The 24,010-nt window shown below is 40.0% G+C and overlaps 1 protein-coding gene across 2 annotated transcripts in view; it reads right to left on the bottom strand.

The window, feature by feature from the left end:
* The window catches only part of Prkdc (protein kinase, DNA-activated, catalytic subunit), a 237,871-nt gene that overhangs the window by 95,628 nt on the left and 118,233 nt on the right, over positions 1-24,010 (bottom strand). For both annotated transcript variants that reach the window (XM_052739941.1, XM_052739943.1), the window contains 9 exons: positions 17,614-17,741; positions 10,100-10,307; positions 9,010-9,188; positions 5,816-5,984; positions 5,296-5,361; positions 4,228-4,300; positions 2,501-2,649; positions 1,878-2,015; positions 1,555-1,674 (listed from right to left, as the gene is read on the bottom strand). In XM_052739941.1, coding sequence (XP_052595901.1) covers positions 1,555-1,674; positions 1,878-2,015; positions 2,501-2,649; positions 4,228-4,300; positions 5,296-5,361; positions 5,816-5,984; positions 9,010-9,188; positions 10,100-10,307; positions 17,614-17,741 — 1,230 coding nt within the window. The remainder of the gene's footprint in view (positions 1-1,554; positions 1,675-1,877; positions 2,016-2,500; positions 2,650-4,227; positions 4,301-5,295; positions 5,362-5,815; positions 5,985-9,009; positions 9,189-10,099; positions 10,308-17,613; positions 17,742-24,010) is intronic.

Below are 24,010 nucleotides of genomic sequence, written 5' to 3'. Positions count from 1 at the left end.
TTGAGTAATATGTAGCTATAGAAAATTATTTTATGTACATGCATAAAAATATAAGAAATAAGGGTATGACAATCAGAAGACACAAGCACTTAAATATTTTAATTTCTTCCTATGTTCTAAGTCACTCTGTTACAAACACATTTCTTTCTTTCTTTTTTTTTTTTTTTGTTTTTGAGACAGGGTTTCTCTGTGTAGCTTTGGAGCCTGTCCTGGAACTCACTCTGTAGCCCAGGCTGGCCTTGAATTCACAGAGATCTGCCTGGCTCTGCCTCCTGAGTGCTGGGATTAAAGGTGTGCGCCACCACCGCCTGGCTCTAAACACATTTCTAAGATCTCTGGAATCTGAATAAGAGTATCTATACACCAAATTCCATGAATTATTTTAGAAATTTCAGAATGCCACTTTTGTGGAAAAGATTATAATCGAAACTATCTTCGAGTCTTCCTATCGTCTCCTTTCCAAGGAGATGCTCATAAGAACAAAAATATCTAGCATGCTCTATGTATATCTCTACTTTTACTATAAACTACCCACATATGAAATTCTTCATCACAGTATTACAATATAACAAATACCTAACAGCTGAAATGTTAAAAAATCAGTGTAAATATGTTTGTTCTGTAAGTAAAAACTGTCTGGGTTATCTCCTTTTGGAGACCAGAACCCTAAGCTTTCCAGTCCACAGCAGATGTGTACCAGGCTCTAGGAGCATGTCCAAGAAACCTCCCCAAGCCCTCACTTTACCCTTGTAAATGCAGTGCAGCAGTGTTAACAGGCGTTCCTGGTCAGCTCCAAGAAACCAACCAATACTGGCAGCTATTAAATTAGCACTTGGAAGAACATGAGCTAACAATCATTTGTGGTTCCCAATATTATGGACTGAACTGTATGCCCCTCAAAATCTGTTGTCCTCCAAAGAAGCTTTCAGAAAATGACGTTAGACACAGGTATTTCTTTACACAGGTAATTATGTCAAAAGGAAGCTGTAATCCAATACACTGATTCCTTATAAAAAGGAATTTGAAGACAGAAACACCAAGCAGGTGGCATGAATATAAGAACATCAACTCCACACAGAGAATGTCTGAGGCCAGCATAGGATCAGAGGAGCCAGCCCTGAGAACACCTGGATATACAAGGCTCACTGTGGTCCTGTGACAGTAGTACTTTTACTGGTGCGGAGTACACCTTTCTGGAATAAGTTATATGCAGAAAAACTAATATATTTACCTATTATCTAGATAAAGATAGCTATTTTTCATAAGTTAATAGGAATATTTTCACCTATTTATCTGCTACATTAAACAAAGAAGGCTTGCAGCCCTAGGAAGGTGCCAAATATGCTGTACTGAAAGTTCACTTTTAACTCCCAGTACTAATTAACATGTTTGACAAAAGGATTCTGAAGAAGTGTATAAATGTGGTTGGCTGATTTATTACAAGAACAATAATTTCATGTTCTATTTCTTTAAAGCTTCCGTTGTTGTGGTGTTTTTAAAGTAGATGCTCAGAACTGCATAGAACTGTTAAGAATTTAAAAAAAAGTTACATACCTCTTCTGTATTAATAACAAGCTTGGCTAAGAAGAGACGGATATTTAAAGATACTGATGTATTTCCTAGTTTGTCATGAAGAAATTTCATCCAAGGAGGAAGATCTTTTGGTTTTGAATCCTGAATTAAAACGCAAACGTACTCAGAAAAGTTGAGTAAAAGAACATCGTATTTTGCTATTATAAAAAAAATGAGAAAGATGTGATGTACAAAGAATCTGTCTCTTTAATGTGCGGTGTGGTTTAGTCAATATGAAAAGTTAATCCCTAAAGTGACACCAATGGATAACACTGAGAAAAAACATAATATCAGGAGAAAAATACCTCTTCTCCCCTGGATGTAATCAGATTTCTCTGCATGTGTTTAATTAGGGCTGTCATGGTAGCCATACATTCATGTTGGTTGAGTTCATCCATCTCTAACTCCAGGATGTCACCTTGAGTCATGGGATCTTGATGTTCCTATGAAGAACCCAGAAACGCAGATGTCACTGTTAAATGTCAGTGGATACAAGAAGCTCATTTAAGGGGCAATAGCTTAAAACAATAAAACTTAGCTGAAAATAATTATTTGGTAATAATATAAAAATATACTTCATATGTTTTAATATAGAACTAAAACGTAAACAGAGTTTCAAGTTTTCCTTACATTCCAAGCATATATGCCCTCAGCTCCCATCTGCTGAAAACACCTCAGTTTGGCTATCTCTGCTGTCTTGACCTCAGCTCTATCCCTATGGTCATTCCTTGACCTTTAACTGATGAAATCTGATTGTTGAGTTAACAGTGAAAGACCTGGCTTACATCTTGGAAGTTCTCCAAATCAGCATTACTATTCTAGGGCTACTGAGACTGACAGAAAACCTGATTCCCTAATAATGACAAGGTGCAACAGTAATTTTCACTGTAAACTTTAACAACACTCCTAATAAGTGAAATGTGATTACCCGTCTCTGAAAATGGCCAGTGGTAGGTTTACGGTCTTGAGAGCTATATGAATAGCTCTGAACTCCCGTTGAGAAATCAAATTGACTCATTTCTTCACTTAGGCTACTGTCTGTCAAATATGACAATGAAGACATATAATGAGGACTGCCTGAAAAATAAACAGAAAGGAAATATATTTGTACTCAAATAAGCCAATAAGAAATATGTTTCTCACAACTCAAATAATACTGAAATTAAAGGATACTTCAGTTAAGATTTTTATCAACCCTGTGGTTTTCAGTCCATTGTACAGATTAGCAAAAGGAACATAGGAAAAAGTTCCTTTGCTCTTGCCACTATTGAATAGTTACTCTCTACTGTCACAGACAAACAAAGCTAGTTAAACTGGATGTAATTTTTAATAGAAATACTTATTAAAATTTTGATGTTGTATATTTTGTTCATCAAATACAACACAGATATAGAAAGAAATACTATTGAGAAAATAGCTAATCCAAAATATGTCAGGTATTTAGAAAATAGACCAAATTTTAATTTCAAATAAAAAATAATAAAAGTTACAAAAATAAATAAGCATACAAACACACATTAAAACCAGGAGCATGTGAAAGGCCAGAAGAAAGGCCAGGTACAGCCTCTTTGACAAGTTGATATGAAACAAAATGCTCCAAGGCATGTTATTATTTCCAGCTGAGATTATTAGAGGGTCAAAGCAAGTCTAGGGCCCACAGGCACAGACAGGACTGCTGTGGTGCTGGAGTGGAATGGGAGCAGAGCAGCAGGTGTGCCAGGCAGCAGGTGTGCCAGGCAGCAGGTGTGCCAGGCAGCAGGTGTGCCAGGCAGCAGGTCAGAGGCCTTGGCAGCTCTGTTCTAAGAGAAGTGCAAGATGCTGGGAAGTTTAGAAGAGAGTGGAATCAGGACAGAGCTTACATTTAACACAGATCTCTGAATATATTTAATAAGTTCACAATTCATGTTCAAACAATGAAACACATGGGAAAAAATAATCAAACTAAATTTCAATGTTTTGGAATATTTAAAGTACTTTTTATTTAAAAAAAATGCACTGCTGGGCATGGTGGTACACGCCTTTAACCACAGGATTATGGAGGTAGAGGTAGGTGGGTATCTGTGAGTTTGAGGCCAGTCTGGTCTACGTGGTGAGTTACAGGGCAGCGTGGACATACTAAGAGACCATGTCCAAAAAAAAAAAAAAAAGAAAAAGAAAAAAAAGAAAGAAAGAAAGAAAGAAAGAAAGAAAGAAAAGACGGGAAAAAACACCACAAATCATTATTATTATATGTTTTTATGCTGTGTTTGTATGTGGGATGGTGTGTGCATGTGTGCTGTGCAGGCAAGTGTGTGCCATGGTGTGTGAGTGAAGGACAGAGAATGTTTTTGGGAGGATTTCTCTCTCCACTTTGAAGAGACAGGTCTCTCGTTTCTGCTGCTGCATTGCATCCTGCATGCATGCCAGCTGTCCTGTGAGCATCTGGGTGATTATGCCATCTCCCTGCAAGAGTGCTGGGATTGCAGATGTGCACCACTGCATCCAGCTTATTTATCTAGGTTCCAGGGTTTAAACTCAGGCCATAAGGTTTATGAAGCAAGAACAATTTATTCACTGAGTCATCTTGCTGGCCACTCTTTTTTTTGTTTTGTTTTCATTTTCATAAACAAGTATCAACTACTAGAAGCATTCTAAATCATCCTGAAAGTGACCTACCTGAAGCCCCATTTGCCGCATTCCTGGCCTCTTTCCTAATTTCAATGTACTTTTTCTTTCTTTCCATAGGAACCTATTAGGTAAAAACAAATATACTATTTAAAATGTTTTAGAATCATGGTCACATCTTTTTTGTTTGTTTGTTTTAGTAATATTTTAGACCCTCCCCCATTACGAACTAAAAAAGACATTTTTGTGAAATTTAAAAGTATTCAAAATCATTCATAAAAAAGAATTTCCCCAAACCTAACCGAAACACTTAGCTTGGGTATGATTCTATGCTTGGTGCTTTTACAGGCCTGTATTACTGACAGTTCTCACTTGACCTTCGAGCCTAAGTTTCCTCAACTGTATAGCTATGATGTACTATTGCACCTTATAGTGCTTTGCAGGGTAACACAGCAAGTGTCCATGCTTAGATAAGCCTGGGCAATTTGTTATTTTTGTTTTCATTCTTTCAATGTATGCCTAGGGGAAAATGTCCTATTCTTACTCCAAAAGAGCACATTCAGGAGCGCAGATGAGACACTCTGAGATGGACAACGACTATAAGGGAATGAACAGTGCATGATGCAAGCGTAGTCTTTGTCCACTTTCCCATCTGCAATGTGATGTGAAAGCAGCAGCAGCATCTTCTCACCTATGGCTGAGGCTGCAAGCAGAACCTAGATAACCACATGTATCCCACACCTGCTACAGCAAATCTAGCTCTTCCTCTGACTTCCCCATCCAGGTTGCCCAACCAGGGCCTTGATTCATCAGTATAAATCTTAATTTTTTTGGTTGGAGAAAATAAGACAGAAATCAAGATCTTTTTATTGACAGTGTCTTTCTTTCACAATCAAGAGAAGGAACAAGTAAATTCTGATGAATGCTGGTACAACCGTGTGAGAAGACACTTCAAATTGCCAACTGCTAGACTTTACAGTTGCCAGTTTTATAAGAAGAACACAAAACTACCTGATTTTGGAGTTCAGAGCAAATATGTTCAAAATATAACCTGCTTTTTCCCCTACAAACATTTGATAATATTTTTAACTTAGAAACAAAATTGAAAATTTTACTTACCTCAACTTCTATAGGAAATGCATAGCAACGCTTCAAGTCTATCAAATTTTCAAAAATAAACAAGTTCTATAAAAAGAAAAACCTATATGAAAATACCTGACTTTATGACTAAGAATTCTAAAGGAATAATTCTACTTGATAAGTCACAGACTGGGGGTGAGGATCAATTGGTAGCACCTGCCTAGCATCTACAAGACTCTGGGCATGATCTTCACCATCACATAAATAAGGCACAGTGGCAGATACTTGAAATCTCAGGAGGATTAGAAGTCTTAGGTCATACTAAGGTACACAGTGAATTTGAGGCAAGCCTGTGATACATGAGAACTCAACTCAAAGATACTCATTTCCACCCCCAATTACACGTCCCCCAAATCAGAGAAATACTTCATAGCCAATTCTCTTATATTTAACATTATGGGAGGGTGGAAAATACAATGTAAATTTAATTGATAAAATTTTAACTGTTGAAATTTTACAGTGTTTGTCAGCCACAGGGAATGTCCCTGGGAATATTCACCTTTTCTGGTTTTTCACTAAACAGAAAACCTTGGTAAAATTTCAATTCATTGAAGACACAGCATATTACAGAAATGGCACAGTTGTATGCAGCACAATGATAAAGTCTTCTCTTCTCCAGCAACTGACTCTCCCCTGCCATGATCTCTGTAAAGGCATCATGGCATGACCTGCAGATGATATTCAGGTTGGACATCAATTTACTTAATGTGGACATTGATGCTTGAATCAGTAGTTGTTAGATAATAGATTCTAATTCAGTTCAGCCAATCTCAAGTGTCATGCTTCTCCCAGCATAGTACTAGGCATCAGAAATACACAAACAAGCAGGTTACCATCTCATTGCACAGGCCATGTGCACACATCTGATAACACAGTGGTAAGTCAACAGCAAGCACACTCAAGATAGGGAGGCAAGGACCGACAGCCCAATCCAAGGCGCTAACAAAAGAATTAAGGGAAAAATACCTGAGCTAAGGTTTTTGTTTTTTTGTTTTTCTTTTTAAAATGGTGGAGGTAGGGAGGTTGTTAAGAGAAAGCATCTCACAGTATTGCTGGGGGGGGGGGCGGGTTAATTCCTGTGCCCAAGAGAGCTCCCCTATCTATGTAAGAGTCCCAAGAATAACCAGTGCCCCATATGCATGCCATTGTGCATGACTTAAGCTGAACTTTGCAATGTAAGTTAGCTAAAGCATAAATGTAGACATTATGAGCAGAGAGGACTAGCACTTAGAAAAACTGTGTAGCATATCAGGAGGAAGTAGATGCAATAAATGTTTGAGAAGGGAGGGAAAGGAAGAAGGAGTTCTGAGCAGAGTTTGCCCACCATACTAAGAGGTATGTATTTCATTCTGTGGGGAGGGTTCAATAAACCACTTAGATAGCCACTGGTTTGTGGTGGTATTGTGTTCCCCAAAATATTGTGCACCCTAATAAACTTATCTGGGGTCAGAGACAGAACAGCCACTAGATACAAAGGCTAGAAAATGGTGGCACTCACACCTTTAATCCTAGCACTCCAGAGGTAGAAATCCCTCTGGATCTCTGTGAGTTCAAGGCCACACTGGAAACGGCCAGGCATGGTGACACATGCCTTTAATCCCAGAGAGTGAGCCTTTAATCCCAGGGAGTGGTGGTAGAAAGCAGAAAAGTATATAAGGCATGAGGACCAGAAACTAGAAGCATTTGGCCTGGTTAAGCATTTGGCTGGTTAAGCTTTCAGGCTTCTAACAGCACAGTTCAGCAGAGATTCATTCTGAATGAGGACTCAGAGGCATCCACTCTGAGGAAACAAGATCAGCTGAGAAGTTGGCCAGGTGAGGTTAGCTGTGGCTTGTTTTGGTTCTCTGATCTTCCAGTTCACCCCAATACCTGGCTCAGGTTTGAATTTTATTAATAAGACTCTTTAAGATTCATGCTACACTGGTTTTCTTGAAACAACCATGCACAAATATCTAGATATAATTTATAGCTTGTTCATAGTATGTTATGACACCTGCCACAGACTACATGGTCCACAGACTCAGCAATATTTACATCCTGGGCCAGCCCTGCTGCTGAAGACAATAGACTGGACTTGTATTCCAGTTGATTATGATTCTGCACTTGTGGACAGCAAAGAAAGATAAGCCTAGTGTTGTGGGATGGTCTGTATGTCAAATTGCTCTGATTGGTCAATAAATAAAACACTGATTGGCCAGTGGCCAGGCAGGAAGTGTAGGCGGGACAAGGAGGAGAATAAAGCTGGGAAGTGGAAGGCTGAGTCAGAGAGACACTGCCAGCCGCCACGATGACGAACAGCATGTGAAGATGCCGGTAAGCCACGAGCCATGTGGCAAGGTATAGATTTATAGAAATGGATTAATTTAAGCTGTAAGAACAGTTAGCAAGAAGCCTGCCACGGCCATACAGTTTGTAAGCAATATAAATCTCTGTGTTTACTTGGTTGGGTCTGAGAGGCTGTGGGACTGGCGGGTGAGAGAGAGTTGTCCTGACTGTGAGCCAGGCAGGAAAATTCTAGCTACAGCCTAGCACAGAAATAATTCAGAATGAGACAATTACAATAGCTTAGAAAGCACTCCAGCTGTTAGAACAAGACCACACAAAAGGGAAAAGATATAAAGCACATTACTTTGAGGAACACTAAAAGGATCAAACTGACTATATTTGGTTACCAACTGGGTACTAATGGAGGTTAGGGACAGTCAAATGAAGAAATGATTGAAACTCTTAGGTCTCCTGCTTATACAAATGGATAGATGGTAACATCATCTGATGAGAAGATAAGGTATGGACTAGGGTGAGAAGGAAGAATGCATGTCTGAGATGCAAAATGAGACACAGTCTGTCCAATCTGGAAGGACTTCATTAGAAGCCTACTTTTAGAGAAAATACATCTCATTAGTTTATACTTTACAGATAGCCTTTAAATTTGAAATGATAGGAAAAAATATTTTTTTTCCGTAATTCATGCTACTGAAAAACATCAATATACTAACCCATTCAGAGGGGAAGTAGTAGGAAAAATGTGAAAGACATTAAAGAGTTTAAATCTGAGCCCCTAACTTGTGAGGTAAGCACAAACACAGAGCTCCAGCCAAGAGTTTTATTCTTTATAAAAGGTAAGTATGTGGCTGACAAGGTGACCTGAGCTCAGCTCCCAGTGCAAGGAGGCTCATAACTGCTTGTAACTCCATTTCCGGGGACTCTGACACCTTTAGGCCTTGGAAGGTGCCCATATACACATGGCACACAGTTTCACACACACACACACTCATTTATTTAATAAAAGATAAGCACCTGTTGCCCAACAACACAATTAAGTCCATATAAGTATGTTGTATATAAGAAAAAAAAAGCACTTTACTTATCTAAGACATTTAATTCATATTATATAAATGCATTTAAAATATATGTATCCCAAGGGCTGGAGAGATAGCTCAGCAATTAAGAACATTTTTTTGCTCTTGCAGAGGTAAGAGGTTCAGTTTCCAGAATCCACATAGTGGTCACAACCATCTGAAACTATACTTCTAGGGAATCTGATGCCTTCTCTTAACCTCTACAGTTACCAGGAACGCACATGGTACAAATACGTAAATGGATCAAAAAACAAAAATATCTATAAAACCAAAAAAAGGGTAATTACCCTAAATATTAATGAATCAAACATAATCACAAATGAAGTAAGCTTACTTAAGAAGTATCTTTGTAAGTTCATTTCCTTCTGTAATGCATGAGCCATGGAAAGCTTGATTAATTTTAGATTCTTTAGAGTGAACATCATCTTTTGAAAGACGAGAATACATCATGGCTAATATCTTGTAATAGCACATCTTCTTGGTGATTTGAGTGTCAAAGGTAAATTCATTTATCTGAAAAGATGTAACATCTTCGGTTTTATCAAACATAAAAACATCATGTTCAAAACATCAAATTTAATTTTTAATGCCATTCAGATAGAAAACAATTTTAACAAAGAGGAAGATCACTTCAATAAAAGAGTGGTTTGTTTGTCCAGGGTTTCCAATGTGGGAACAACATTGCTATGTCATACTGGATAAAACAGGAAGTAACACAAAATGTCCACATAGTAAGCCCAGAATATACGATGTTTGTCAAGTCTTATTAAAGCCATAAGAACAGCAGGTTGAAACGTAAAACAAATTTTTACCTATTTTGATGTTTTATTTGGTTACCTGTATTTACCAATAGGAATCTCAGAAAGGCTGAATGATACCCCACCATTACTTTATTAAAATTGTCCAGATAATGCCCAATCCCTGGAACCTAACTTTTCATATTACATATTACTCTATGGTCATTAAGTGGAAGACATTGATGAGGGGTGGCTAGCCTGGATTTACTAGGTGGGAAATCAAGTTACATGTAAGTTAGGTAGGTAAAGACTAGACAGACAAGAAAGAGCAACTGGATGGAGGAGGCAGAGATAGAAACACCAACACAGACTGGGGATGTCAAAACCAGGGGAGGCATGAAAAGACAAGGAAAGCCTTCTTTATGAAAGCACCTGAGAAGAGCATGGCATGCAAACATGACCTTGACCTGGTGTAACTGAACACAGACTTGTGCATCCAGACAGAGAGTACATCTTTGTTATTCTAAGCCACTGTGCTGCCAGTCAGTTGCTATAGGAAAGTAGTCTGGATCCATGTGGCCATAGATTGCTATTGGATAGAGGGAATGCTCCTTGAACAAGAGCCCCTCTGACTGAGCACAAAATGCCACACAACCTCTTTACTAACAGTAGTAAAGTATGATATACCTTTGTAAATCTGGACTTCAACACATCAATGGCATCCACAACAATTCTGCTAAAGAACTCTTTCAGTGTGTCCAAGTCACAGTGCCACAATAAGGTGAGGAGAGAGCGATCTACAAATGCTTGGCGAGTGACATTTGAAGGTAGGTCATCCTTCCGGAACATTGTATACACACTTTGCAGAAGGTTTAATTGTGTGATGTATGGACTCCTAAGAAAAAGAGATAAAATGACATGCCTTGAGCAAGTATTTTGTATGCTCAAGTGATTATTAACTACAAAATAGCAAAGGATCTCCACAGTCCATGGTGGAAGGAGGTAACAGACTCAAAAAATTGTCTTTTGACTGCTACACATTCACTGTGACACAAGTATCCTGCCTCTATACATCAACAACAATCATAAATAAAATTAAACTGAAAAAAAGAAAACTAAGCCTAAAAGAAAGCAAATTCTAGTTTTAAAATTAAATAAGCAAGCCGGGCGGTGGTGGCGCACGCCTTTAATCCCAGCACTCGGGAGGCAGAGCCAGGTGGATCTCTGTGAGTTCGAGGCCAGCCTGGGCTACCAAGTGAGTTCCAGGAAAAGGCGCAAAGCTACACAGAGAAACCCTGTCTCGAAAAACCAAAAAAAAAAAAAAAAAAAAATTAAATAAGCATATCTAATTGATGTTAATTACCAAACATATAAACTCTTTCCTCCTGTAAATATTTCTAAGTCAGAGTGTTTTACTACAGCAACAGAAAAGTAATTAGAACAATTGGTACTATTTTTGAAAGTATAGTTTCCTTTTTTTTTTTTTTTTTTTGGTTTTTCAAGACAGGGTTTCTCTGTGTAGCTTTGAGTCTTTCCTGGAACTCACTCTGTAGCCCAGGCTGGCTTTGAACTCACAGAGATCCACATGCCTCTGCCTCCTAAGTGCTGGGATTAAAGGCGTGCACCACCACTGCCCGGCTCAAAAGTATATTTTCTACACTATAGAATAAAGCTACTAAATTATGATTGTGCTACTGAAAACACTGTAAAGAGAAGCAAGAAGAGGGAGTTTGCTGTGAGATTGTGCCTCCTAGTCATGTCAGAGGCTACACCCACAAAATCTCATCATGATGACCCAAACGTGAGCTGAACAAGGACGACATCAATGGACATGCCAAAGTGGATGGGGAAGAACACACAAGGCTTGAACCCCACACAAAGAACTACAGGCAACTGAGGAATGCTGAGAGTGAGGGAAACAGTCTTCCCCAAGGAAGAGCACACCAATTGGTTATCCAATATCAAATGGTCAGCCCTGACAACATACACATGCAAGTAACACCATACAGACCGTGCAGCCTATATTTAGGAGTAAGTATCATATATGCATGTAATAACAATTAATGAAAAAAGAGTAACCATGAATTTGAAAGAGGGCAAGAAAGGGTATATGGTAAGGTTTGGAGGGAGGAAAGAGAAATGTTTTAATTATAATCTCAAAAACAAAAATAAGTTAAAAAAAAAAAAAAAAGAAACTACTTAAAAAAAGAAAAGCTGCCAGGCCTCGTGGTGCATGCCTTTAATCCCAGCACTTGGGAGGCAGAGGCAGGTGGATTTCTGTGAGTTCAAGGCCAGCCTAGTTTCAGGACAGTCAGAGCTGTTACACAGAGAAACCCTGTCTCAAAAAACAACAACAACAACAACAAAGAAAAGCAGTTAAGAGACATTTTAAGGAAAGAAGAGAAAAAATTGTTTTAAGTCCTTATAATGCTAAAATAAAAAAGAAATAAAAAGGAAGAGAAAAGAAGTTTAAATATAATTAAGGGGAAAAATAAGAGAAAAAGAGATAATAGTAAAAAACTGATCTGTCTTTTAAAGCGTTTCCTTGCTTCCCTATATTGTCCAGCACCTCCAAGGCTATGCTGAACCTGATTAGAGAAGACACACATTCTTGTCTCATTCCCAACCTCAGCAGGAAGGTATCCCATCCAGACTTTTAGATTAAATATCTGCCCACTGCTACCTTTACACAGATGACTGCAGAAATGAGTATTAGATTTTATTAAATTGTTCTGTATGGTGATATTTTATTTGTATTAAAATGTTATTTGTAGATTAATAAATAAAGTTGCCTGGGGGTCAGAGCTATTAGCAAGCCATAGGAAAGCAGGGCAGTGGTGGTGTACTCTTGTAATCTCAGCACTTGGTAGGCAGAGCTGGGTAAGTCTCTGTGTGTTCAGGGATACAGCCATTATTGGATACACATGCCTTTAATCAATACCAATCATGGAAAACCTGGAGGCCTATACAGACAGGCCGTGAGGAGGCAGTCATGTGGTTGGGTTTACAATCAATGAGAAGGCAGAACAGGAACTCTATATAAAGACTTTAACACAGGGGTAGCTCTGGTTCGGAGAGGTAGGACCACCGCAGGAGGAAGGGTAAGGTTTTAGCTCTTAGCTCTGACCTCTTGGCTTTCTTCTTTGCATTGGTTCTGTGTTTCTTATTTAATAAGAAGGTTGGTTACATCTACAGTTCTGTCAGGCCATTTATGATGCCTCAGTTAGTGAGGTGCTCGTTGTTGGGCCTGGCAGCCTGAGCTGACGCCTGAAGCACACATGGTTCAGATAAGGCCTAGAAAATGATCGACAATAGCCACATTTTTAGTTTTGAATTAGTTTATTAAATATACAGTATGAAGTATTTGATATATTTTATAAAGTTCAATACTGAGGCCTTCTGGGTCTAGGACGTGTTTGTGGGAAAATGTTTACTGATTCATGTAATAAGGTTTTAGATTACAAAATTATCTTTGTCTTCTCAAGTCAACAGGACATACAAACTCCCCTTTAATCCCTGCTTCAGTCTCATCTCACACACCCAGGTATGCTGTATTTTTGACTCAGATGGAAATACATCTGACCTCTCTTATCATTTCTTGTTTGTACCAAGTAGTTTTAGAAATAAGGAATTAATTAGTTAGCTACTGAAAATATTTTCAGGTGTCCCAAATTTCCTTGTTGAGTTCAGATTTAATATCATTGTGCTCAAAAAGAATATACTTTATATGTTTTAATCATTTATATTAATTAAGAATTATTTGTGTATGGTTGGCAAAATGACTCAGTGGGTAGAGATACGTGTCTCTGAGCCTAAGGAGCTGAATTCAGTCTCTGGGATCTACATGGTGGAAAGAGACTCCTCAAAGTTTTATCTGACCTCCACTTATACACTGTGGCACATACACCAACACCTGCCTCTCTCTCACACACACACAAATAAATAAGTAAACAGAAAATGTCATGTAAAAAATTTAAAAAGAGAAATGTCTGTGGCCTACCACATGGTCTGTCTATCTTAAAGAATGTTCCACACGTGCTCAAAATGATATGTGCTCTGCTACTGTGACAATGTTATATGGTTGGTTAATTATGACTTTTTAAAAAAGTATCAATAAAAATGAATAAACTATCATTTCATGCTACATCATAGATGGACCTCAAAAAAACATTATGCTGATTTAGAAACTCAGAAGTGATAAAGGCATATACCTTAGGCTCAGCATTTAGGAGGCAGCAGGAGCTGGATCTCTAGCATTTTGAGACTAGCCTGATTGACAGTGAGCTCTCAGCCAGGGCTGTCATACAGTAAGACCCTGACAAACAAAACTAAACAGAGGAAGGGGAGGTCAGCTACTAAAAAATGTTTAGAAAAGACCAAAAAAAAAAAGCAAATTTGTGGTTGCCTGAGCTGAGGCTTGGGAGGGGTTCTTTAATGATCCTACTACGTGAACTCCCTACAAATTATCACTGAATAGTATTCTTAAATGTGTGTGGTGGTGGTGGTGCATGCCTTTAAGCCCAGCACTCAGGAGGCAGAGGCAGGTGGATCTCTGAGGTCAAGGCAAGCCTGGGCTACAGAGCGAGTTCCAGGACAGAAAGGGTTACATAGAGAAACCCTGTCTTGAAAAACAAAAACAAAAACAAAAAAATTCTGTAAAATGTGTGTGGTGATTTGAATGAGAACTGCCCCCACACATTCATATATTTGAACATTTATTTGGTTCCTAGTTGGTGTATTGTTTAGGAAAGATTAGGAGGTGTGGGGATGAGGGGAGGATATGGGAAGACCAGGAGGTGAGCGGAATTGGGTTACATGATGTGAAACTCCCAAAGAATTAATAAAGAAGTTAAATTTAATAATAATAATAATAGTAATAAAGATTAGGAGGTGTGGCCTTGTTGGAAAATGTGTTGGAGGGCTGGGCTTTGAGGTTTCAAAAGCCTAAACCAAGCACAGTCTCTCTGTCTGTCTCCTGTCTGCAGATCAGGATGTAAACTATCAGCTACTACTCCAGCACTGGCCTGCTACCACACTTTCTACCATGATGATCTAACTCTCTGAAACTGTAAGCAAGCCCCCAATTAAATGCTTTCTATGTTGTGTTTGTCATGGTGTCTCTACACAGCAATAGAACAGTAACTAAGACAATGGGTGATACAATGGTATGTAAAATATAACATGGTCCCAGGATAAACAGTGGGATTCAGTTCTCCCCTTCTATGATAGGGGGCCTAGGATTGAACTCAGGTTACAACTTGGTGGTAGGTACCTTAATCTTGCCAGCTCTAAAATGTTAACTCTAAATTTAAAAGTATATTTACAAATTCAATGTATGTAAATGCTAACTAAAAATTTATTGTTATACTTAGAAATAGTGATAACATTAAAATACCTTAAAATTAGCAATCAACATGTAGTTCTCTGATCTCATCAGAGCTTCTTTGTGCAGTGGATGGTGGTCAACACAGAAATTCACAAGTAGTCAAAATGCAGACAATAAGTACCCAAGGAGTAGCTCAGCCATAAAAGTACTATCTTTATCATTCCCATCCCCAAAGCTCAGAGACCATCTTGGAAAAGGAGGCAGAAAGATGTCAGAGCCAGATGGGGAAGGACTGGATCAACACTGTTTTCTGACTGCTGTACTCATGAACTCATAGCAGCTGTGGTTTCCTACACAAGACCTGAATAAGCCATTCTAGCATGGTATGGGAAGGGGTTCATGAGTTCCTACCCCTAACTGATGACTTCTATGGGAGGAAGAGACAGTTAAGGGCGTAGCTCCTGTTTGGGTAGACCACACTTCAATGGATGGCTCCATACCCAGAAATAAAAAGTTGAATAGATGGATTTAAAAAGAGGGGGAGCACATTGTTGGGCTGGGGAGGGGTATCTGTGTGTGAAGTGGGCCAGTAGGAGTTAGTGGGAGGAGCTGAAGGTGAATTATAATCAAAATATAAAGAATTAATAATACAATTTCTTATAAAAACTAGGCAAGTATGCCTCATTTTTCTATACTGTATTACTCCAGAATCCATCCATCCATCCATCCATCCATCCAATCATCCATCCATCCATCCATCCATCCATCCATCCATCCATCCATCCAATCATCCATCCATCCATCCATCCATCCATCCATCCATCCATCCATCCATCTGGTTTTTCAAGACAGGGTTTCTCTGTGTAGCCCTGGTTGTCCTGAAACTCACGTTGTAGACCAGGCTGGTCTAGAACTTGGAGAGCTACCTGCCTTTGCCTCCCAAGTGCTGGGATTAAAGGTGTGCACCACCACTGCCTGGCTCAAAGCGGTGGCGCACGCCTTTAATCCCAGCACTCGGGAGGCAGAGCCAGGCGGATCTCTGTGAGTTCGAGGCCAGCCTGGTCTCCAAAGCGAGTTCCAGGAAAGGCGCAAAGCTACACAGAGAAACCCTGTCTCGAAAAACCAAAAAAAAAAAAAAAAAATACGTTTTTTAAAAGGCAAAAATCTCATGTAGCTCAGGTAGCACAGGATGACCGTGAACTTCTCATTCCCCTGCCCTTCTCTCTCATTCCTTTCAGTAAAGGGCATGCACTACTGCTGTGGGATGTTCTGTATGGCAAATGTGTTGCTGATTAGTCAATAAATAAAACACTGATTGGCCATTGGCCAGACAGGAAGTGTAGGCGGGACAAGGAGGAGAATAAAGCTGGGAAGTGGAAGGCTGAGTCAGAGAGACACTGCCAGCCGCCACGATGACGAACAGCATGTGAAGATGCCGGTAAGCCACGAGGCAAGGTATAGATTTATAGAAATGGATTAATTTAAGCTGTAAGAACAGTTAGCAAGAAGCCTGCCACGGCCATACAGTTTGTAACCAATATAAGTCTCTGTGTTTACTTGGTTGGGTCTGAGCGGCTGTGGGACTGGCGGGTGAGAGAGATTTGTCCTGACTGTGGGTCAGGCAGGAAAACTCTAGCTACCCACTACTATCTTGTATTTTAGTTAGTAAAATTGTCCTAGTCATGAAGGCACATTCTTTATCACTGAGTAATTCTACTTAAACTGACAAGTGCTAAGAAACAAACAAATGGCTGCCTGCAACTCCTAATGAAATAAATGATTCAGAGGATCACAAACGGCTGCTGAAACCACCGGGAACATGGCAGTGAACCTACGAATAACTAAACTATAACTAGCATACTCCAGGTGTTCCTAAATCTCATGAAACAGTCCTGCCAAAATCTGAACCTGAATCTAACTGAGCTTTTCTTTAAAAAAAAAAAAAAAAATGTGTATTGGTGTTTTGCCTCCATTTATGCCTTGTGTGAGGATGTGAGATTCCCTGGAACTGGAGATACAAACATCTATGAGCTACCACATGGGTGCTGGGAATTGAACCCAGGTCCTCTGGAAGAACAGCCAGTGTTCTTAACCACTAGGCCATCTCTCCAGTTCTAACTGAGCTTTTCTTTAGACTTCACTTACCATATACAGGAAACACAAGAGCTGAATGAGCAGTTAAGTAAAAAGAAGAGGAACAAATCAGATAACTCCAGAATAAAGACACTGGGCAGAAGTGTCAAGGCTCCTTTAACACTGGAGACTGCTATTGAGATAAAAGTTCAACTAAAATGTGAATGTGGGATTTCTAAGAATTTTGTTGAGTTGACAGCCATTAAAATGATGACTTCAGAAAAGAATCTGAACTTAAAGGTGAAATGAAAAGGCCAGAGATCTGAGTTTAAATACAGCAGCAGGATTTTGAGATGGATCAGTAGTTAAGGCACTTACCAAAATGATTTTAAGCTTGATCACCAGGCCCCACATGATAGAAGGAAAGGACTGATTCTTAGAGTGGTTGTATGAGCTCCATAGCACATGGGTACAAATATACATGCACACTGACTTTAAAACATAGTAATAAGAAACACAGCAATAAAAAAAAAAAAAGACAATGTGGTGCAATAAAGCTGGAAAAATGATGTTTTTCTACCAGGAGCCTATTTCTTTCTTTAGGATTAAACAGGTTTGAATTTTTTTCATAAGAAAAGCCCGTTACGTCGAAAAACTTTAAAAATGTAGCAGTGAGTTATGAAAACTACTGTTCCTCAAGTGTTTTTTGTTTGTTTGTTTGTTTTTAAACAAAGAAGGTAACACACCCACTCCAAAAACAGGGTGTATACAGCTCTGGGGAATCGAGACTAAAGTAACTCACCGCCTAGCAATCCTTTTGAAAGTGGTTTGAAATAATTCTTCCATAATATGTTGCTGTTCCCGACAAAGAATATCTGTCATCAACTGAAACAACATAGGACTCTGAGATAATTCCAATGCATCCAGAAACTAAAAATAGAACAAGAAATCCATTATCAGCATCATCAAAATTTCTGTAGCTCTGACTTTTGCAAGTTGTACACACATGTTGTCCATCAAAGAGGGTGTTGGATCCCATGGAACTGGAGAAATGGACTGCTGTGGGTACTGGGAATTGAAAGCAGGTCCTCTCCAAGAGCAACAATTGCTTTTTTTTGGGGGGGGGGGTGTTTCGAGACAGGGCTTCTCTGTGTAGCTTTGCGCCTTTCCTGGATCTCGCTCTGTAGACCAGGCTGGCCTCGAACTCACAAAGATCCGCCTGCCTCTGCCTCCCGAGTGCTGGGATTAAAGGTGTGCACCACCACCGCCCAGCACAGCAATTCCTTTTAATTACAGAGCCATCTTTCCAGTCCTTTTCATTTTTTATTTTTGAGATGGAGTCTAATGTAGCCCAGGCTGGCCTCTAACTTACTATGTAGCTGAGACTGCCTATGAACGCCTGATATTCATGCCAGTACTTCTCAAGTTCTAAGATTACAGGAATGTGCCACCATGTACAGTCTAGTAACTCAAAATTTAAAAGTAGAGAAAGGAGTAACAACAGGATGTTTTAGCAGGTGTCTAGTGGGGGCATCCTGCCTTCAACCTCTAGGACTCCCATGTTGGAAAAGAGAGATCTACCTCCAAAAAGTTGTCCTCTGACTTTCCACATTCAGATGTGTGCAGGTGAATGGACACACAGACACACATAAAACACACACTCACATAATATCCTCTCTCATGCACATACTCACACCCTCCATACACTCACACACACTCACATGCAGACACACATAGAAATAAATACATGTAAAATCTTTTAATTGGGAAAATAGTTTCACATATAATCTTCAAATGTTACCATTTTTGTCATTTTCCCCTCCATTCTCTATCCCAATGTCTATATGTTCTACATTTAGATTCTAAGAGATACCTTCAATTTTATCTTCAGAAACAGAAAAGTTCTCACTTAAAATTTTCTTTTACATATATAATTTCCACAATCTCTGTTCTATTTCATAGATAAGGTATTTCTTTAACTCTGGAACTATTTTTACAGTTTGTTTAGTTAGTGACTCTGCTCCCTTGGGCTATTCTCTTTTCTGTTAGTTTGCATCTATGGAGGAGACAGAGTAGGAGCCCTGGTTATGGAAGTCAGGGCTTTCCCTAAGCTGGGTAAGCACTCCACCAGTGAGCCAACTATATCCCTAGTAGCAGTTTGGCTTTTAAGATGGATCATTTTCCATTTTACTTAAGTCCTAGGCTCAAGGAATCCTCTTATACCAGCCCCATGTAGATTGTAACAGGCTAAAGGAAAATCACCCTGACCCTGGCCTGCCTCCCTTCCAACTCCCTGACTTGAAAATCTTTGCCCAGTAACTTAGCATTCACAAACAAGTTTCAAAGTTGGCCAAGCAATACTTCTGGCTGTGCTGTACTATCATTGTGCATGCTCCAAAACCCCTACAAAAGCCCTTCCCTGCACCAGCTCTCTGCTGTCTCTATTCCTAGACAGAGGCAGCCACCACTCTGTGTCTTTCCCTAATAAATCTTGTGTGAGGTTTGTTGCATGGTGTGACTTTGTGATGTTCCTAGGCTCCTGTCTGCCAAGATGCCCTTGAGTTAGAAAAACACTTTAACCATATGGCTGGCACTCTCCAGGCACAGGGCAGCTATGCTCTTAGCTTATACCTTTCTTATGTTACAAGTTTTCTTCAAATGCATTAGTGTTTTATTTGCATGTATGTTCATCTATTTATATCAAAAGAAAGTACTAAGGATCTAATGTAATCTTTGTAAATGCTAAAACCATTAGCATGAAATACCAGAGCTGGTGATGTACAGATGTGGGGTAAATGCCTAGGAAGTGTGAGGTTCCAAATACAATTCTCAACACTGAAAACAACAACAACAAAAAACAAAAAACAAAAACAAAAACCTCAAAAAATTTGGATTGTTGGAGTACAGGATACTTAACAGACCACCAAGTTAACCAGACTTGAGGTCACTATGATGGAATAACCTGAAAAGATCTGCTTCCTGCTGCATGTGCATGAAGCTAATGACAATCCAACTTCTACATTAGGGGAAAAAGGAATAAAGAAACAAGCTAAACAGTGGAGAATATTTAAGGAAATAACCAGACAAATAGGGGATGGTATCTAAGAAAAATTTCCTATTTTCTTCCAAAAACTCAATGTCATGGAATGACAAAATGGAGAAGATATGAAGTAGCTCTAGACTAAGAGACAGATAATTCAATGCAGTCTCTGAGTAGACTCTGAGCATTTTTCTTTTACTTTCTTTTTGGAGAGGGGTAGCTATCTATGAGGAATTTGGAGAAATGTAAATATAGACTAGATCCTAAAACAACAAGAGAATTATTATTTATTTTAGACATGAAAACAATACGGTACCTTATTCTAAAGGCAAGCATACCAAACTATTTGGGTATAAATGATCATGTGTTTGAAACTACCCTAACTAATGTTTCAGTCAAATCAAACAAACATAAAACCGGAAATATGTACTTCCATAAATAAACATGACAAAATTCTGGTTACTGATGAATACATGAAGTAGCTGGCTATTTGAATGTTTATTTCATAATTCCTTCAACTCTATCTTTAGAAAAAATATATGAAAAGGATAAAGCAGAGGATAGTCTATGTGGATGGATGCTGTCCATAGGGCTGCCTCGTGTCCTTACAGCATGGTGACTAGAGAACCATGGATGGACTCAAGAGGAAGCTGTAATGACTTTATAGCCAGTTCTGGTCACCAAACAGCAGCCCTTTCCCACTGCATTCTTTTCTTTAGGAGAACATGTCAAAGTTTAACTCAGACTCAATTAGAAGAAAGCCATACTTGCCTCTCACTGGGGGAAAAACAAAAACGTTATTATGCAAGAAGAACATGTAGGACAAGATGTACTTACCTGCCTATGTCACAAGCTTACAGTCACCCAGCATGTATATATATGTTACAGTGTGGAGGGTGTCCTCATCCCTGTGTCTGTGTGTGTGTGTGTGTGTGTGTGTGTGTGTGTGTGTGTGTGTGTGTGTGCGCGCGCGCGCTCTATTTATAAGGGCCTTGAAATCAAAGACAATCTTAATTTTGGGATATGTGGATCAATAGTTATTATTCTCTTTTTTCCTTTTATTGTTAGAATCCATGAAATTCAATTGACTACACAAGGGTCTCAAATTAAAATGATATTGCAACTTTGCCTACATGTAGCAATTAGCATATCACCAGTATAGAAACTACATGTGCAATTCCTGCCTAGCACCTTTGAGTCAGGGGCATGTGCTATGTTATCCTTTATTGTATAGTAGTTTCATCTGAGATAGAAACATTCTATTCAGAAAAACTCTTTAAGACAGGGAGTAGAGACAACTCAAAATAGCTTCAGGAAGTCTGTGAAACTGCTCAGATTCATTAGGCCCCTCCTATTCCAAAGGTCTATAGACAGTAAAGACTGATGAGAGTCATTCTCAAATTAGAAAAAGCAGAGACCAGGCTGACTGCCTAGAAAAAACAAAGACCAGCTGAGCTGTCTGGAAGATGTTTAGACCAACTGAGCCACCTGCAAAGGACATTCTCTAGCCTGTTGAGCTGCCTACAGACTGTGCGGTGTGCTTAGGTTTCCAACTTAGGTGAGCTGTCATACATGCTGGGGTGGGCTTTCACGATACCTGTCTGAAGGACTCTAGCCCAGATGAACATGTGGCTCTGGTAGGCCTTGCCCTTCTCCTCAGTTCCCTTTGCCTTGCTAAAAACCATTAGATTACATTCCTAAAGCTAGCCACCAAAGTCTATTTCCTTATTTGGCCACTTTCTCCTCCAGAGGTTGACTACCAAGGTCGAGCTATCAAAGTATTGAAGTCCAGCAATCAAACGCCCCCTTTGGTTCAACTAATTAACATGATCAATCAAAATATAGCACCACATCTGTGGTAGTTTGAATGTAATTGGCCCCCATAAGCTCATAGGGAGTGGCAATATTAAGTGTGGCTTTGTTGGAGTAGGTGTGGCATTGTTGGAGGAAGTGTGTCACTATGGAGGGTGGGCTTTGAGGTCTCATATATGCTCAAACCACACCCAGTGTCTCGGTTTACCTCCAGTTGCCTGTGGATCAAGGTGTAGGAATCTCAGCTCCTTCTCCAGCAACATGTCTGCCTGCACATCACCATGTTGCACCATGATGATAATGGATTAAACCTCTGAAAAAGTAAGCCACCCCAATTAAATGCTTTTCCTTTATAAGAGTTGCCGTGGTCATGGTGTCTCTTCACAGCAATAGAAACCCTAACTAAGACAGCATCCTATCTCATTCTAACACAGATCGCCCTTCCCTTTTTTTCTCGTACATCATAAGGTAAAGGTCATTTGGTGCTGTTTTTCTGCCTGTATCAGAAAGCAGCCACTTTAACTTTTCTTTGTCGATTAATAAAGGATCTCTCTGTGAAAATAGGTGATTACATGTGGTTTGTGCCTAATCTGAGGTTCAAGAGGTAGCCTCAGCTGTGTGAGGTCTCCTTCACTGATAACTCAGATGGGCTGGTAACCCTCCAACCCTTTTCATATGTTCCAGTCCTTCTGGTGCTGGATCCCCTCATCCAACGCCAGCTGACTGGTAAGTCCCTCACCTTGCTGTCCTAAACAGTGCCCAGGTTATCAGGTGACAGCCATCAAGTGTCTGGTGTCCATGCCCTATACTGTGGGACTGGGGAGACTGCACCCCACCACGACCACTGTTTATGGTGGACTTCCATGTATTGGGTGCTAGTTAGGCACATTCTACACATTCTGGTTTGGTAGGGGGCTTCCCCCTTCTACTCTTGGTCATGCTGCTGGAATCTGGTGCCTTTCCCTCCTCCAAAAAAAACCCTGTCAACAGATCTGGGATTCATCCTTGGACTGAAAAGGACTAACTTAACATTAGTGCAGCCATAACAGGCTGCAGACTAACAATACTGAGACTAGGCCTTACCCTTACAATAACCAGGAAAAGCCACAAACAGTATCCTGCAGGGAACCAATCAGAATTGAGATAAACAAGTACTAGATGCTCCAAAACATTAAAGATAGTTTACATCACTTGTATATAAGTTGCCAATTCCTTGGAGCAACACCAGTACCAATCGCTGTTTGACAAGTCCTCTGTTGTCCCACTCCTGGCCAATCAGAAGTTCAACCCCCATCTGAATCTGGAATTCCCTTAACCCCCTCCATCCTTTACTGCCTGCCTCAACTGAGGTGGAGGCTCTCCCTGATCCAACTGCTGTATTGGAAAAGATGGAGAGCCCAAGCTTGAGCTTGCAATAAAGGCTCTTTGCTTTTGCATAGAACTTGAACTCCTGGTGGTCTCTGGGGGGCTCATGATGCAGGCATAGCAGAACCTACCTGGGTCCCTCTCTTGGTGACAGAGACTCCCTCCCAGAGACCTCTTGTTAATATTCTGACCCACCCCTTGGAATCCCACCCCTTGGCACCACCCTGCATCCTGACATAAAAAGCCTCATTTTAAGGAAAAACCCCTACCCTTCCTCTCTCTCTTCCAATTTCTTTCTTCCTTGCCATGAGGTGCGCACACCTCTGCTTTTCCTCTCTTCTCTTCTCTTCCTCTCTCTCCTTTCTGTCTTTCTGTCTCTTTATCTCTATATTATAATAAACTCTTTCCATGCAGATGCAGTCAGTGCCTGGGCTGTGAATAAATGTCTGCTGCCGCCACCGCCACCATGCCTGCATGGTGTGTCCCAATCACTGCCCACCACATGCCAGCATGTTTCCCTGCACTTGCGGGACATCCTGGCCAGTCAGGGTCCCCCGAGTGCATATATCATAATGTTGGTGCTAGTGACTCAGCAGAGGTCCTCCTGGCACATTTCTCCTGCCTGCCGGCAGTCTGAAATACACTAGGAACCTTACACTGGCATAATTGGTAAGCCCCCTTCACCCCTTTGGTAAGCCTCCCATTTGGCCATTTTCCCACAACTGAGGATTTGCTTGTCTCTCAATTATGTTGGTGGCACCATGTGTCTTTCGGGCTTTAAACCCGTCGGGGCCCTGTCCCTATGCAATGGCATATGGAGGCAGCTTGTGCCCACTCAATTCCACGGCCCATAGCCTTTGGTATGAAGGCCCATTGACTATCTTGTGCTGTTATCATTGGTCCTTGCTGACCATCTGGGAAGCTGGAGGTCAGTCCGATTGACCCTAATACATCCCTGTAGAAAAAGCAACTACCCCTTCCT

Source organism: Peromyscus californicus, unplaced genomic scaffold (assembly GCF_007827085.1).
Source record: "Peromyscus californicus insignis strain IS unplaced genomic scaffold, ASM782708v3 Scaffold_16__1_contigs__length_79575227, whole genome shotgun sequence".
NCBI lineage: Eukaryota > Metazoa > Chordata > Mammalia > Rodentia > Cricetidae > Peromyscus > Peromyscus californicus.
Note: the sequence above shows the minus strand (reverse complement) of the source record. Positions and strands in the feature narration are given on the sequence as shown.